We start from the raw sequence: 17,164 nt of genomic DNA, 5'->3' as shown, positions 1-17,164 counted from the left end.
TGGATCCTTAACTACAAATAAGCACCCCTCTAAAAGCGTCTTTAAACCCTTGGTTGGAGACAAAAGGATCACATCTTCCATGCCTACAAAATAGCCATAATATTCATTGTTGACTTTAATAATATTATAAGCTGATATGAAAAGATTGATGGTAGTCCCTACTTAGAGCCCTTAAATGGTGACTTTATACCACTTATCAATTCTCTTAGACTCATAGGTCTTAGCTTTCAATACAATCCATGTACATTATCAAACTAAATGGATGTTTGACTCCTATTAATGAAATATCAACCACTACACCCATAAGAAAGAAAATTATTCCCTCAACCCTAAGTAGCTTCTAGTATTTGCTTAGATGATGCTACGCTATTCCTATAACTCGATGGAGAGGATGCTAAATTGCATTATCCATTTTAATTTAAAGCCATGTGGCTTTGCCATCCAACTGCAAGCTTAAGGTTCAATAGGTATGGTAAAAGTGCTCTCTATCTCCTACATCTTTAAGGCATTTTTCAAATAAAAAAAAACAAAAGGAAGTTTGAGGAAATGGAATCAATCTGAATGTAAAGATTACGAAGTCTAGCTAAAGGTTCTCATAGTTACATATAAATCCTCCATTAAAGTTCACATCCATGTGATATAAATTGAGAAGCTACTCTCTAATTCCATTCGAATGAGCTGGTGATTGGAAAAGAAAATAAATGGTAGTATAAAGTAAGAATCCAATAACTTGAAGAATGTGATAAGAACACTTCCTTTCTCTATTATTTGAAATAGGAGGAACTACATAACAAAATACAAGCTGCAATAGAGATTAAATTGATAGAAGAAATTGAATTGGCTAAGCCATTATTAGCCATTATAGCCATCAATTCTCCTTTCAAAACCATCTAATATCTTTAAAGAATCTAAGCATATTCTATTTGATTACCTTTACATTGAATTTCTAAGCTACATTCCATACCATGATGGCATTAAAGGCGTGCTTAACTCCATGAGTTGCTTTTGTGCCATGGGACTAGATGCTATGTCCCATAATTATCTTCTTTAAATCTTTTTGACAAATTATAAAAAATGTAAACATAATGGCACAAAAGTTTTCACATTTAGTTACTTCATTAGGGTCATTTGGTATCTAGATTAAATAGTGATAGGACAAAGTTAAGAATGGAATAAAATAGTAATGAGACTAGTTAATAATATCATACAAAGTGAGGCATTACTTGAAACTATTACTTAATATGTTTGGCATATAAAATTATGAATGAGGTATTGTTAGTTATTAATAAACAAATGACCAATTTACCCATTTTTTGTTTTCTTTTTATTTTTATTTTCTCCTAGCCTAAGTTCATTAACGATTGGAGGAGATGCCTCTGCGTCCAATTGCTGGTGACTACCATGATAACTAAAAATTGAGGTATTTTCGGAAATCATATATTATTGAGCTAGAAATTGAAACTTGCCAAAGAAGGAAATAATCAAAAGAAATTACAGATTTGGAATTTGATAGTGACTTATATGAGCTTCTCTCCAATCACCAACAACTACCATGGTGGCCCGATGTTAGTGATAGTGCCCTAAATGCTAGATTTACACTACATGAGATGTATGTGAGTAGCACTTATGATGTAATCTTGATAATTAATAAAAGGTCATATCTTCATTCATACTCTCCATCTCACCTTTACGAATGAGTCCCTAGATTTCCTAGTAGAGATCCTATTCTTAAGAGTTAAGAATAATGTGACGAGGACCTTTAGTTCAGGATTTCTTAAAGGTATTCCCGATCCTTTGATTTATCAGAAGAGGAATATGGTTTATCAATCATGGATTGGCACATAGGCTACTACCATTGTTTAGCATGGGATGCTAATGAGATGGGGTGTGAGTCACATGTCACATTGCATGAGATGCAATAGTAGACATGTAGGTGGGTGTTGATAAAACATCTATTAATTGTGATGCCTACGACATATCATGTGGGTTGGAGGATTAACGATATGTTTTGGCTCTCGATTGGGTATTTGATCCTTTGATTGGAAGCTACAGAGTTGTCTTGTGCACTGGTGTCAAGTATTTTCCGTTAAGTGGAACCATCCAATGTGAGAGGTGGGGATGCTCTCTGTGTGGTCTTTGTGCAATGGTGTATGGAGGTAGATGCTTGTTGATAGGATCCATTAACCTCCCCTAGATGGGGGCGAATATCCTATGTAATCTATGTTAGAGGTGATTGGAAATCCACTGGCCAATGTGAGCGTGATTGCAAAGAGTTTCGAAATGCTACCTCAATCATGTCGTACTAGATCTGTCATAGTTATCGTGTCTTGTGAGTTTAATCAATCAAAGGATCTTCACTCAATCAGGATGTTAGATGAAGGATTATATTACTATTAGGATTATCCTGAGTCACAAAGATACTCAGGATCTTTCAGGGTGCTATGGAGATTTGGAGAGATCTTTTTAGTAAGTTGAAGTGTTCGGACGACATCAAGGAGTTGATGTATCGTGATTGGTACATGGCTGTGAACCTAGAAAGTCACAAAGATACTAAGTAATGTATCATATTACTGATTAGTTGTTGTTAATGTGTTCCTCATCAGTAAGAGTTAGTGATGTTGGTTACGGCTATATGTTAGTTATATGGATCTATAGATATGGGATACCACTAAGAGTTAGTGAGGCAAACCGTTAAAGGGCACATACTTAAGAGTTAATGGGGCCTTGGTTCCATTAAGAGTTAGTGGAAAGGCTGTTAAGAGTTAATAGCGGGGCCTATGTGCAATGTGACGAAGCTAGAGCATTGGCAGAAACAGGTCAACTGGTGCTTGGAGCGATCGACTAGTCCCATGTTATTAAATGCTGCATGGAATAGTTGACTGCCTAAATTGGTCGACCATTGCTCTTATGTGGTTGATCGAGTTAGTGCTATTAATTGGTGTGTGAAAAAGGTTGACTTCGATCGGGTGCCTCATGTGGTTGACCGTTTGCCTCAATACTCCATCACTTGGTGGTATCAGAACATTAAATGCTTTGATGCATGCTATCATTTGAGGAGGCATGCATGAGAATGATAAACAGATTGAGAGAAATTGGAGAAGGTTTTGAGAAACTCTCCAACAGCTACTCCTTTCTCTGGTTCTTCTTCCTTGCTCTTGCTTGCTGCTATGTTGCTTTTTCTTCTTCCATTGGCTATTGCCATTGCTTCATCTTACTTCAAACCTTGTTATTGTAGCTTACCTTCTTCTTCTCCCATTTAGATTTGATTTTTGGATAGCCATCTTATAGCTGAAAAAAGGGATATTGAACAGCTTCAGGTCGAGAGGGTCCTAACACGACTCAGTGGAGGGTTTTGAGGGATCTCGGGCATGGATTGACTAGTTCCTCCACACGTGAGGAGGCGAGCTGGTCACCAAGTGTTGTAGGTTCTTAGGAGCAGATCGAAAAATAAGAAGGAACTGCCGCATTGGAAACTGGCATCGACTTTCTTTCATAAAGGTATATCGACAAACCCCTAATGGAATTGTTTTTCTATTTTATGCATATGGGTGATGAATATTGGGTCTTACAAGGATTGTTTTTTCTTTCATTGTGCACCATGATGTATTGGTTTTTGGTTTTGAAAATGTTTTAAAACCTGTTAATCCTTCCATTGATCCACCAATAGTTGGTTTTTGGCCTCGAGTCCCCGTTATCTTTCATCGTTCTCTCTGTAGAAAAAGTTCTTTTAGTGAAGCTAGGAGAAGGATGTCCTCCAGGAGACAGTTTCTTCTCCTGGGAGAATAATGTTCTCCTAGATAGTTAGACACCACTAGTTTAGCCAGTTGAGTCATTCTCTCAGGGGACAATAAGGGAGATCTTCTCCAAACTACTCTCACATAGTAATAAACTTTTCCTTACCTTGCACAATGGCAGCCCACCTTAAGACATTCCTTCTCCTAAATGACTCACTAGGCTTATACTCTTTCGGGGAGGGTTCTTCTAGACTTAATTCATGCTTAACCTAGGATAACTCCATGCACCTCTACTATATGTGTGTCATGTGTTCCATCATCGACATTTAGGGGTTATAAATACCCCCATCCAACCCTACATCAAGAGGAATCTTCTCTGTAAACTTTTAGCTTTTCTCGCCTAATTACACCGAAACATAGTATTAACCTACTTGTTTATCTGGAGGAGTAACTATCTTTTCTCCCATACAATTTCACTTGCTTATTTAACATCATCACCATGATTGTTTATGACTTAAGCATTGGAGGGCCTACACGAGAGGAATCCCTACATTCCTTCTAATGGTGTACTACCTTGTAGTTGTTTTCTCCCCAGATAGCAAAGCTTTCCCTTAGGTAGTCATCCATCTCCCTCCTACTTTAACATTCTACTACTTATTCAAGTCTACAACTGCTTCTATAAGAGACTCAAGCTTGTTGATCTCTCCCCTAGATTTAGGCACTCTCCCTTGAACAACAATGTGAGCTCTCCCCCGGGAAGTAGGCTCCTGTCGACGTTCAATTTCAGCCGACCGTGATTCGTTTTGGGCCGCCGTGAGTAAATCTAAAAATACTGAGAAGAAGAAAGGAAAACCAAAATTCCAAACATGCGTCAACACCGGAATTTTTTACGTGGTTCGGCCAGAACGATGCCTACTCCACGACCGCACTCTGATTATTCCTTCAGAATGGCGGTATTTGATTATTCTCCCTGTCCCCCATTATACAATGGGGGACAAACAACCTTTATCGTCTGTACAAAACCGGGAGTGGGATCCTCATTACGAGGGGCATGGGCTGTTGTAGATAAAGTGAACGGGCCCTACCTCTGACTTTCTCAGCAGCTTCGCCACTTATGCGAGTTGATGGCTTTAAGCCAGCGACCTGGATGATACAGCGAACTGAGGGTTTTATAGAGAGCCCGTTAATCGATCGTCGAGAGCTCGCCAGGGGGTTTTATCAGGAGCTCGCAAGGTGCTTGATTTACGGGCTTCGGGCTTTGGTGGTGTATGGATTTCATTTGACGAGGTCGCCAGGATCTTCCGAGCTCTGGGTGATTGGGCCGGCCCATTGGGCTGAGTCTGGCCCATAAAGGGTGATGCGGGAATAGCGTATAACACCTCCCAATTTCTCCCAACTTGAAAGTCACCTCGATTTTCTTGTCTAGCTCTACCTATGTTTGATTTTCTCGCATTATAAATTTAATTATTGTATTTTTTATAACAACAATTTTTGTGTTATATCTAGGAAACCAACAAAAAGTCAAAGCTCATGGCAAAAACAAGGTCAATTTGTGTTAAAAGATAGTAGCATCAAGGAGATGAAGCTACCAGAACTAGAGCAAGCCCTACTAAAGAATGTCTCCCAGTTACTTTTCCAGGAGAATGTTCTTCTGACTGCATAAGAAGTCATCCTAAAAAACAATGTGGGGAACTTGAGGTCAGTTAATAGTATTCATTGGAGCAAGGTTGGCCTATGTTGAGTAGTTCCCATGGACAAATCCGTACATTTCTTGGACAAGTCTATAGTTATCCAGATTAAGGAGACATTCTCCCAAATAGTGAAGATGTTCTCCCAAACACTTTACAACTCCTATTGAGGTTCAAGACATGCATTCCTTTAGACATTCTACAACTCTTGGGAGAAACTCCTAGGCCCCCATAGGAGTATCAAGACCTCCAGAAGTAGCAATACCACCTACAATTTCCCTCATGGAGTATGAAGAGCTCAAGAAGAACTATGATGAATTGAAAAACAGTCATGAGGAGAACACTAAGGCCCTTAAGGACCTTACTGATCCATTGTAAGTCCTTTTGCCTAGTGCTGAATTGCCACCATCAACAACGCATTTGGCCTCAAGAGGGAACAAGCCACTATCACTTTCAAGGCAGTCCAATAGGTCACCTCAGGCCCCTCAAGGACCCCATCCTTACATGCCTAGTCCTAAAGAAGTATATGCAGAAAGGCGTAGGTGAACAAGAAAAGCCATTACCCAAGACGAGACTATTGAGAGCACAACTTCCATGGGCAATAGAAGTGTTATAAAGGCAATTTTTTTTAAAGCCTATTAAGGTTATTCCACAAAGTTCTTAGGATCTAAGGTTAAGAAGATTGTTGAAGAAATCCTTGAGCTGAAAAGGCTTGATCTGCCTACAGTGGCATGCATCGAAGAAAAATGCCCTTCTTTTCTGACTTGTCGAGGAGACCACTCCCTTCATGATTCAAGCTTCTGTAATTGTATGTATATTTCGAAAAGGGGAATCCCAGCTATCACATATAAGAGTACAACTCCCTCACTCTTCTCTATTGCTTCTTTTGATTAGTTGTGAAAAGAATTCATCATGGCCTTCATCATGAATGCCCCAGGACAGAAAGATTTAACATATCTGCTCATTGTTCGTCAAAGCCCAAGTGAAACATTGAGGTAGCACATTGATCGCTTTAGAAATGCCACCTTGGAGATACATGAGTTGTAGGTAGGCATGGTAGTCAAGATGCTTCTTCATGGCATTACATTTGTGCCATTAAAGGAGTCCTTGGCCTTTGATCAGCCAACATCATTGGCTAAATTGCTCATCCTTAAAAATAGTTTTGTGGTGCAAATAGAGATCTTGAACACCTTGGGCGCTCCAAGTGATAAAAAGTAAAAGGCTTGGTAGACAAGAGATGAAAGCTCAAAAAATTAATGAATTCGCTAAAATGCAGTTTCAACGTTTCACACCTTTCTCAAACCCCTGTACAACAATTCTTTCTTCTGTGGGGCACACTGGATTAATTAGTTTTCCTCCTCATTCTAATAAATCATTGGATAGAAATCCGAACGCCTTATGTAAATTCAATGAATGTTTAAGTCACTTAATTGAATAGTATCGCAACTTAAGAATCAAATTGACTATTTGATCTGCATAGGCAAGCTTGGTCAATTTTTCTTTGATCGTCCAAGGTAACCCTAATTCAAAGAAAGGGGCCAAGGCAGGGCAATTGAGGAGGAAATCCTCCCGTGCCTAGTTATGAAAACCAAAAATGAAGGATGAAGATGGCAATCACCAAAGGGGAGAAACCTCATGGGACCTTGTGCAGAATGAAACCACTCAAGAGAGAATCCATGTCATTTTTGGTGGTAAGACAATGGCTAGCGACTCTTTTCCAACAACGAAAGCTTATGCTCATTAGTCTTTGCTTGTGGATTTAGTGGCTTGTGTTGAACAAAATGAAGAGCTAATCACACTTACTCCAACAAATCAAGGTGATAATAATGATGTTGAATACCCCTCATGTATCAAGGCACTTACACTGACCACATAAGTCCAAGAGTAAGTTATCTCATCTTACACACCATATAGGTGTCAGGGTGATCGTCTGCGTGAGAGGACCAATCCAAGCCTGGTGACATTCACGAACATGTGCAACTATTTCAATGTTTTCCATATCAACAACACAATGTTATATAATGAAAACAGAAAGAAGATAATGAATATCCATCAGCATAAATCAATATGAATGTCGTAAACGATGATCAAATGTAGAATTCAAACACTACATAATCCCATATGCCTCACATGGGATTCAAATATATTCTTGCTAAGTAGCTTTGTTAATGGGTCAGCCAACATTTTAATGCTAGGAATATAACTCAATACCACTTCCTTGTCCCATATAGTGATATCTTCTTCTTATGTGCTTCCCTCTATCATGAAATTTGGGGTCATATCGTAGCCATATTATCGATATGAATCTCGACAGGTTCATCAGCCTGAGCTGTTACTCGAGCTCTCAAAGGAAAGCATTAGGCCAAGATACATGTCTTCTAGCTTCTGAGCTAGCCACATACTCTGCTTCCATGGTCGATTGAGCAATGTAATCTTGCTTCTTGCTTCGCCAAGAAATAGAGCCTCCAGCAAGAGTGAAAACATATGCTAATATGGAGACACTATCATCTATATCTTTGCTAAAATTCACATCAAGGCAACCATGTACTTTCATATCACCACCTTGGAAAGCTAGGACATAATCATAAGTACCACGTAGATACCTCATGATTCTCTTAACAACTTTCCAATGTTTCTCGCCTGGATTACTTTGGTATCTACTTACAAGCCCAACGGTGAATCAGATATCAGGACGAGTACACTTTATTTGGTACATGAGACTCCCAATAACATTGGCGTATGATTTCTTTTCCATTAATTTCTTTTCTTCATATGTTTTAGGGCACTGACTAGTACCCAAGGTGCAATCCTTATTAACTAGAGTATCAACAGGCTTTGTTATCCATATTAAACTGTTCAAGGATCTTATGAAGGTAAGTCTCTTGAGACAAACTCAAAAGCCTCCTTGAGTGATCCCTCAAGATCTTAACTTTGGGGATATAACTCGCTCCCCCTAAATCCTTCATCTCAAAGACAGAGGATAGCTATTCCTTAATGGCGTTGATCATCTCCAAGTTGTTTCCAACCAATAAGATGTCATTTACATATAAGGACAAAATCAAGAACCCATCTCTTGTCCATTGGACATACACACAATGGTCTTCCTCCATCATGGTCAAACCTATGGAGGTGACAACTTGAGAACATACATGGATCGTTTGAGACAAAACACTTTGCCCTCTTACCCTTCAGTAACAAAATCGATGGGTTGATCCGTGTATATCTCCTTGTCTAGTTCTCCATTGAGAAATGTTATCTTGACATCCATCTGGTGTAGCTCAAGATCTAAATGAGCGACGATGGCTAGAATCATGCGAAAAGAGTCAAATCTCACCACATGAAAAAATGTCTCTAAGAAATCCACACCCTCTATTTGGGTGTAGCCCTTCGCGACCAACTGGTCCTTATACTTGTTGGTCGATCCATCAGCTTGACGTTTAATTTTCAACACCCATTTGTTGCTAATTGCCTTTCTATTTGGTGGAAGATCCACAAGTTCCCACACCTTGTTCTTATCCATCGAGTCCATTTCCTCTTTCATAATGATCAACCATTGATCTCGATTTGGGAAGGTTAAGACTTCTTCATAAGAATTCGGCTTAGTGTCATCTGACATGGCACAAATAAGTACCTTTCCCTCAATATCATCGAAATGACAATGAGGGATAAGCTCACGTTGGCTACGTCGAATTACTTAGTCTCCAAAGTACTGTCTATGGGTTCACTCCCATTAATTGTAGGAATCCTCCCACTGACTAAAGGCACTTCCTTTTGTAACTCATACAACTAGAAGTCCTTATCAACCTCACTAATTCTTGGGAACTCATCCTCAAGAAACTCTACATCCCAAGATTCTATCTCAGTCATACCCCCACTAGGATGTTCACCATACATGACATATCCTTTTGAACCCATAGGATATCGAATGAACACCTTGTTACTATCTCTTGGTCCAAGTTTTTCATACTTGTGGGATGTGCTATGAACATATCTAGCTGACCCCCAAGGCTGCAAGTGATCCAAGTTTGGTCTCCTACTAGTCCATAACTCATAAGGGTCAGAGGGCACGGATTTTCTTGGAGCACAGTTAAGAATATAGGCTGCAATCAACAACGCATCTCCCTAGAAACTAATTGGGAGATTCTTTTGCACCAACATCGATCTAACCATTCCAATAATGTCCTATTCTGGCATTTTGTAACACCATTTTGTTGCGAAATGCCAAGAATTGTCAGGTGTCGAACTATACATTTTTCATCACATAGACTTCTAAAGTTCAAAGAGTTTTTAAGGTCTTCTCCATCTAATTCTCAACCTTATGCACAAAGCGTCAAAGGAATCTCAACCTCCTTCATGCCAGTATCAAGGAAAAGAAAAGAATAACCTTGTCCTAATAAACATGCTACAGATAATAGATTACACTAGACTCTAGGAGCGTATAAAACGTCCTTTAGGAGTAGACTCTTACCATTCTTCATCTTAAGCTAGAACGAACCAACTCCAAGAACTTCTTCTTGTGTGCCATTCCCAAGCGTGACGTACTGAGTTCCTGCTGGCACCTGGTGGTAATCTACAAACCCTTCTTTCTCAACTCTTATATGTCGTGTTACTTTTGTATCCACAATCCACTCAAGACGTGAGTATGCAACTAATGCATGTGAGTAAACATGAATCAAAGGGGAATAAGAAAACAAATGTACCTTATTCGACTATGGACAATCCCGAGTGAAGTGGCCCTTCTTCTTACAATTGTAGCATTTCAGTTTTGACAAGTCTTTCTTTCCACATGCCCCTCTCTTGGCCTCCTTACCCTTGCCAATCTTAGGTGTAGGGCTTGATGCCACGATCCTTATCTCTTGCGTTTGGACCCAGAGCCCTCACGCTTATTGACCTTAGCTACAAAAGCCGCCACAGTTCGCTTCGATGCGCTTCGCCTCAAGCTCCAAGTGACATAAAATATCATTAAAAGTTTTAATATTTTCGCTATGTGTCAGAAGGAGTTTCATTTGAAACTACTCAGGGTCAAGCAAGGATTTAATCACCTCTAGGAATTGCTGCTCATTAGTAAGCGCTACTCCTGCACTCTGAAGATCTATGATAAGTGAACCTATCACTCTCAAATGCCCATCCAAACTGTGCCTCTGGTCCTTGACATACTGTTGAAATTTTAATTGTAAAGCATGAAGCTTTATTGTAGATGTTTGACCAAAAGTGATCTTCAGCTTTTGCCACATTTCCATGGCAATATGGCAAGACTCAAACTAGCCCATGAGGTCAAACCGCATACTAATTAGCATAACGGTCCCTCTCATGCCATTTATCATAGGCCCGTTGTGTCGCCAAGGAAACATTTTCCCTTTGCAACACGGTATGTGAAGTCTCCGAAACGTCCCATACTTTCTCTATCTAAAGCAGATACTGAATCTGCTTCTCCCATGTAGAGTAGTTGGATCCATCCAACTTTCTATCTTACTCATGCTTCCAACTGCTGAATTGGTGGCCATTGATCACTAAATCAGGGACAACAAAAGACATTCAATGCACATGTTCAAGGCAAACAATTAAATAAACATTTAGCTATGCACTTTAGGATCAACAGATCGTTAGGCTTCAAAGTCATCACCCTTGATGCATAACTAAAAATGTTATGACTCAATTGCTTATGTGGAACTGATCCACAAAATCCAACAATATATTAGGACCCACACAAGGCCCAAGATCAATACTAAACTAAAATTAATTATCAATAGCAAAGAAAACTAAACATTTGCTGACAACAAATAATTAATTAAGTTAATTTTTATTGAGAAAAAACATGCCACATAACATCTATTTATAATTTTAGACTCAAAATTAAACTTATTAATTTATGGTCTAAAAGAATAATCCAAACAATTATCATGACAAAATTAAAACACATAATAAATGTCATGAAAATAATATTACTAATTAAAAAGTTAGTCCTCCAGAATTGGATATTCTAAAAAATAATTTGAATTTTTTTAATTATTATTATTATTATTATTATTATTATTATTATTATTATTATTATTATTTTAATCTAAAAATAGATTTATTATTTAATTTATAATTTTAGCCTCAAAATTAAATTAATTAATTAATGGCCCAAAAGTATAATCTAAATAATTAAATAAAAACCCAACAATATGGCCCACTACAAAAATTGAGGCTCAAATGATTTTAATTAAAACCTGGTCCAACTTGTTAACGAAGATAAATGGCCCAAGTCCAATTGAATAAATTCCTTAGCCCAGCTCTAGATCCTTTCATGGATCTATAAGTGGATCGAGTCAACCCAACCTAGATCTGACCCAATGGGGTTAACCCAACACTTAATGGGTCAAGACCCATCATCTTCCCCAAACATCACTTAGGGTTTCTAAGCATCCTTGCACCGCTGCTATCGCTTTCTTCCTCCACTGCCGACCACCCTTCCCTTTTCTTCTCCATCTCTCATTTTCGATGGCTCTAACCACTAGCTGCATCCATTAACAACAGCCATAGAGGTTTTCATTTATGCAAGGAAGGCAAAGGAAGGAAGACCATAAATGATGCAGTAATGAACGATGCCATGGTCGATGACACGTATCATCGACGGTGACCAATGACACCATGGTTGCCGTTGCCGCCGCCTTTTCTCATTGGTCGTGACGAACCAGGCCTTTGGCAACGGGCATACGCAACCAGTCATGGCAAGTGACGTGCAGCTATAAGCCATGGCCAAGCCACCCCACACTCGCTGGGGATGGTCCTCCCACTCCTTGTGATGAACACGGTTGCCGGGGACGACCTCAGCCACCACCAGGACGAACATGGCCATTGGCAACAATGCCTCAGCCATGATGAGGACGGCCCACAATGGAGAAGACAACAAGGCCCAAGTTTCCAATGACACTGATCGGACCTCCTCTGGCCGCTACACCGATCAGATTTGGTTAATGCCATGGCGAGAAAACCAAGCGACAAGACCACTGGCCACCACGAACACGATCATTGCCAACGACACCTCAGCCATCACGAGGATGACCAACAAGCAGCAAGCCCAAAGGCCACGATCAACATGGCTGCCCACAACTGCCTCAGTCATGTCTGTATTGCGGCGGGCAAACAAAAAATAATTTTCATGTAAAAATATCACAAGTTACAAAATTATGTGAATACAAATAGTCAACCACAAAGGTGTAGAAAAAAAAAACCAAGCTCTAATACCACTCTAAACTTTTAATAAAATTGTAAACGGTATGTAAAATACTTGGATCGCAGCGGAATAATCAAAATTGATTTGTCTAACGACCTATGTGGAAGAAAACTATAAAAGCTTTCTTATATGTCTACCCTTTGTCTATTTGAGGCTTGAATGGTGATGTCGAAGATAGTATATGAGCGATTAAAAACTAATTCTGATTGTTGTATCTTTTCATTGGGTTCTATGCCTATTTATAAGTGTCACACATATATAGATAAGCATATTTATTTAGGAATTTGAATTAGATTCAAATGACAATCACTTATCCCATCAAATTGTTAAAATTCAAATACGTCAAATTCTAAACATTTATCTTATCATTGAAAACTTATTCTAATGTAGCCCCAATTCTAACATAACCTGATCAAGATGCATTGGTTTTGTACAAAAGATTTTACCCATTAGACAATAGATAAGGTGATTTGATTCTTGAAGTGAAATAGAACTGAGTGCAAGAGTTGCCGAAGTCATGGTTAAAAAGTTTTTTGATCAGCAGGCTTTGATGAAGGTTTGAAATGCTAGAAATGAGGGCGTGATTGAGAGGAGATCAGAAGGTAACATGGGTAAAGATGTGGCATCATTGTGGGACAAATTCACTTGTGCGATCTGAGAAACATTAGGGGCGAGAGGAATGGCAGTTCTCCAAGAATTAGCGTCAACCTTGAAGTTGGAAACCATCATGATGGTGGCAATGAAACCCTCCAGGAGATATAAGTAAAACAACTTTGAATAACCATTAACATTGATCAAGTGAAAAGAAGCATGTGGAGAGTAAAAAAGAAAATACAATTGCAAGGGTTAACTTCCTGTTAGTGGCATGTAAATGTTTCTGCCCTAAAATATTTGGTACCAAGAGTGCATAAAAACATGGGAGCTCTCATAGTGTATGGTTAAGTTTTTTTTTTTTTTCAGTTTTTTGTTCTGAATTACAAATTTTCATGTTTAGCTTTTATCTTCATTTAAAATGACAGAACACATAATAGGCTATTTGATAACTTTAATTTATTTTTATTTGTTTTATGTTTTTCATTTCCCATTTCCTTCCCACTATTGGAGTCCCAAACTCCAACACTACCGGGGAGGATCACTGGGGCTTTTATTTCTTATTTTCTATAAAATCTTTAATTTTTTATCTATAAAAAACTAAAAAATTGCATTCAAAATGTTAGAAGTATACAAAACTAATTTTCAATCTAAAAACTTAGAACACGTATACTTTGAACAAAAGATATTTTTTTCAATGTAACTTGTTTTATTGATGGGAATAGAGATGATTTGAGAAATATTTTTAAAAAATTGCGTTACTAAAATCTCCAAATTAGTACAAAAAAATTTAGAAAACTTATTCTAGGAGTTTGAAAGTTCATTTTAATTTTGGAGAACGAGCGTTTTCTAAATCTTAAATCCTTATTTAGAAAGTTCTTGTATTTGAATAAGTTTTATAATTAAATTTTTATTTTTTATAGAGTATTTTTTGAAAAACTGAGACTATTTTCTGCAACTAAAAAGCCCCCAAGACTAAGCTTGTCGAGGCCGAGGGTAATGGCATTGGAGAGAGAGAAATCAATCTAGGATAATGGTAAGCTTGTCGAGGATAATGGTATTGGAGAGAGAGAAAGCGAAAGAAAAATGAAAAGCATGCAATACACAAAATTTACACTGTGACTTTTAGGATTTCTAAACTCACTCTTTGCGAATAAGCTAAGAGGTTGACTTAAAAGCCATGAAAAAAGAATGGCTGGATTGCAATTGTTTGTGTTCAATAATTAAGAAGGTTTCTTAGACAATAGAAAAGCCCAATCTTTTCTATTTCTACTTAGATTTGGTTTCTTTTTTAATTTTTAATTTTTATTTTTTATCTGAATTTGAATTATTTGGAAATTCATCTCCATCTAATTATATGGGATTTGAGAATGAAGATTTCGGAAAGAAAAATACGAAAGACAAACATTAATTGGTTCACTGAACATGATACTTTGACATGGATGGAGCAACCACATGGTATTGGTACTTGTAAATGTTTTGGCCAAATGAACAGCTACGTACATCCTATCTAAAGTTGGCAAATATAAGACAACTAATTCAAAAAGGACAATCCAGTACATTTTAACAAGAATAAATTCAAAATAATCTGATAGGAGCAAAAACATTTATAGGTTTTGGGGTGATTCCTTTTACCTTCCTGTTCTGCTTCTTCATTGAGAGAGACAGTTGTTTCCGATTCCTCACTGCTGGGGGACTGAGTACTTGTTGGCCGTGCATTGTGGTTTCCTAGTTCATAGCTGTCCTGATCCGAATAATCATCAGAAGTATCAGTCCTTTCTCCTTCTTCCGATCCTTCACTTGAAGACCGGTTATCCGTTGCATCATTTCTACGTCCCAATGCCATCCTAATTGTATTTATTTTCCTTTCTAGCCTATATAATATCAAAATCACAGGGACACAATTAATAAGAGAGAGACATGTCTTTCTGTACTGGGAAAATTACATGGACAATTGCGTCCACTTAATTGAACTCCTGTTGGTAGATTATTGATTTAATTGAACTTCACAAGGACTTAATCTGATGAATATATATATATATATATTTATACACCCCAATAAACAGTTTAAAGATAAAAAAGAAATCAATGAAAATCACAAGTGTTAATTCTAAATATTACCATATGATTACCTGTACAGCGATCTTGGAGCTTATTTGGTAAACTTGAGGAGTGTTATCATGGTCATCTGTATTAATGCTTCCCAAATGAGCTCAAAGCTTTCTATAGTACTATGGCTGCTGTACATGCACGTGCAAGGAATACAAATCTCACACGCAAAGGACGAACAAATGTGCCAAACTGATCAATTCCTCGTTACACTTCCAGATATACTCTACTGCATGTCCCCATGTCCACCATTAATAAAGAAAGTTACGTAGGAGAGAAGAACTAAAGCAATTAATAAAGAGTTTGGTCAAATATAGAGTTTTATATGCAATCAATATTGTGCCATTTGTTTTTTTCTAATGGGTTCTTTATGTGATTTTGAAGATTGAAACAGTACTAACACGAGGCTCACGTGTCTTTCGTTCTACTCTTTCCTTTTTTCGCTTTTGCTTTGCTTCCGGAAGTTACCATGGCTTTATTCCTCGTGTCTTTGAATGAGATTAATGATCTTGCTTTCGCTTGCCCGCCCACCCCTTCTCTTATTTATATATTGATGTTTCCTGCAGCCTTGATGTGATACAGTTCTGGGTATTCTCCACGACGTGCAAAAATCCAAGTATAATTATATACATAAGATTATAATGCCTTCTTCAACCATTGAGCGTAGATTTTAACATCATTAGATGACAATTTTAAGTCTATAACGCAATCAACAATTAATGGTTGGCTACCGAGTCCTTATTTATGAAAGTTTGATAGTTTATTCGGGCTAAAATATATAGTGGCCAATTTGAGCTGTTTTTTAGAAAGAAAAATTATTTTTAAAGGTTAGAGTGTCAAATTAACCACTGCATATGGATCTTGACAATTACGACCCCACAAAAAGAATTATCCGGTGCATGACTTGGAACTAGCGTATGCAACCTCATCAGAGTTGTGCAAAGGAATGGTATACGTGATTGACTATGGTGAGTACGACAAAAATTTTGAGTAAGGCACATCGTATCTCATATACAGTGCACCATGGAACCACCAAAGTGTATTAGAATCTTCAGAAAATATATTGGTGGCCTAAAATGAAAAAAAGTATAGCCAAATTTCTAGGGAAATGTGACACATGTCAGCAAGTGAAAGTTGAACACCAAAAATCATTGCGGGGATTACAACCTTTGGACATTCTCGAATGGAAATGGAAACATGTGACAACAAATTTTATCATGGTATTACCCTGAACTCCAAGGAAAGTCGATACTATTTGGGTGATTGTGGATCTATTGTGGGGTGCCCTAAGAAATTCCACAAATTCCAAAATCCCCAAAACTCTTAAGTATTTTGTATATCCCCGAATGACTCCAGAGAGTCACCCATACAAGAGTCCCTCGGAGAGTCTCTAGGACGGTCGAGCCTCAGCATTACATACCTCGAAGACCACCCAGAGTCTTTCGGGCTTAGTTCACTCAGTGGTTCTAATAAAGAGTCTTTGAACCCACCTAGAGAAAACTTATCGGGGCACCTTCACCCTAAACTGTAACGACCCGTTAGAGGGCCCAGTATTTATTTAGAATTATTTAATTAATTATTGAAGTCCTTAATTAAGAGAATTTTCCAATTAATTGAGGAGTTGTTATTAGAATTTAATTAATTAATGAGAAATATTATGATTAAGGGGTTGAGGAAAGTCCATACGAGAGAGAGTTTTGGATTTGTGAAGTCTCCTAGTTGTGTTAGGAGAATGAGATGCCTTAGGGTTGCTCTCTTTCTCTCTGTATATATATATATATATATATATATTCCCATAGCATTAGTTTCTTCACGCCATGAAG

The 17,164-nt window shown here is 38.0% G+C and overlaps 1 protein-coding gene across 1 annotated transcript in view; it reads right to left on the bottom strand.

Annotated features, from left to right (window-relative positions):
- The window catches only part of LOC127809127 (uncharacterized), a 75,229-nt gene extending 59,719 nt beyond the window's left edge, over positions 1-15,510 (bottom strand). The window contains exons 1-2 of the mRNA XM_052347828.1: positions 15,365-15,510; positions 14,868-15,106 (exon numbers count right to left, since the gene is read on the bottom strand). Of these exons, the coding sequence (XP_052203788.1) occupies positions 14,868-15,078 (211 nt within the window). The 5' untranslated portion in view covers positions 15,079-15,106; positions 15,365-15,510. The remainder of the gene's footprint in view (positions 1-14,867; positions 15,107-15,364) is intronic.
- Between the last annotated feature and the right edge of the window lie 1,654 nt (positions 15,511-17,164).

This window comes from Diospyros lotus, chromosome 9 (genome assembly GCF_014633365.1).
Source record: "Diospyros lotus cultivar Yz01 chromosome 9, ASM1463336v1, whole genome shotgun sequence".
Taxonomy (NCBI): domain Eukaryota; kingdom Viridiplantae; phylum Streptophyta; class Magnoliopsida; order Ericales; family Ebenaceae; genus Diospyros; species Diospyros lotus.
The sequence above is the reverse complement of the archived record's forward strand: the minus strand, read 5'-3'. Positions and strand labels throughout refer to the sequence as shown.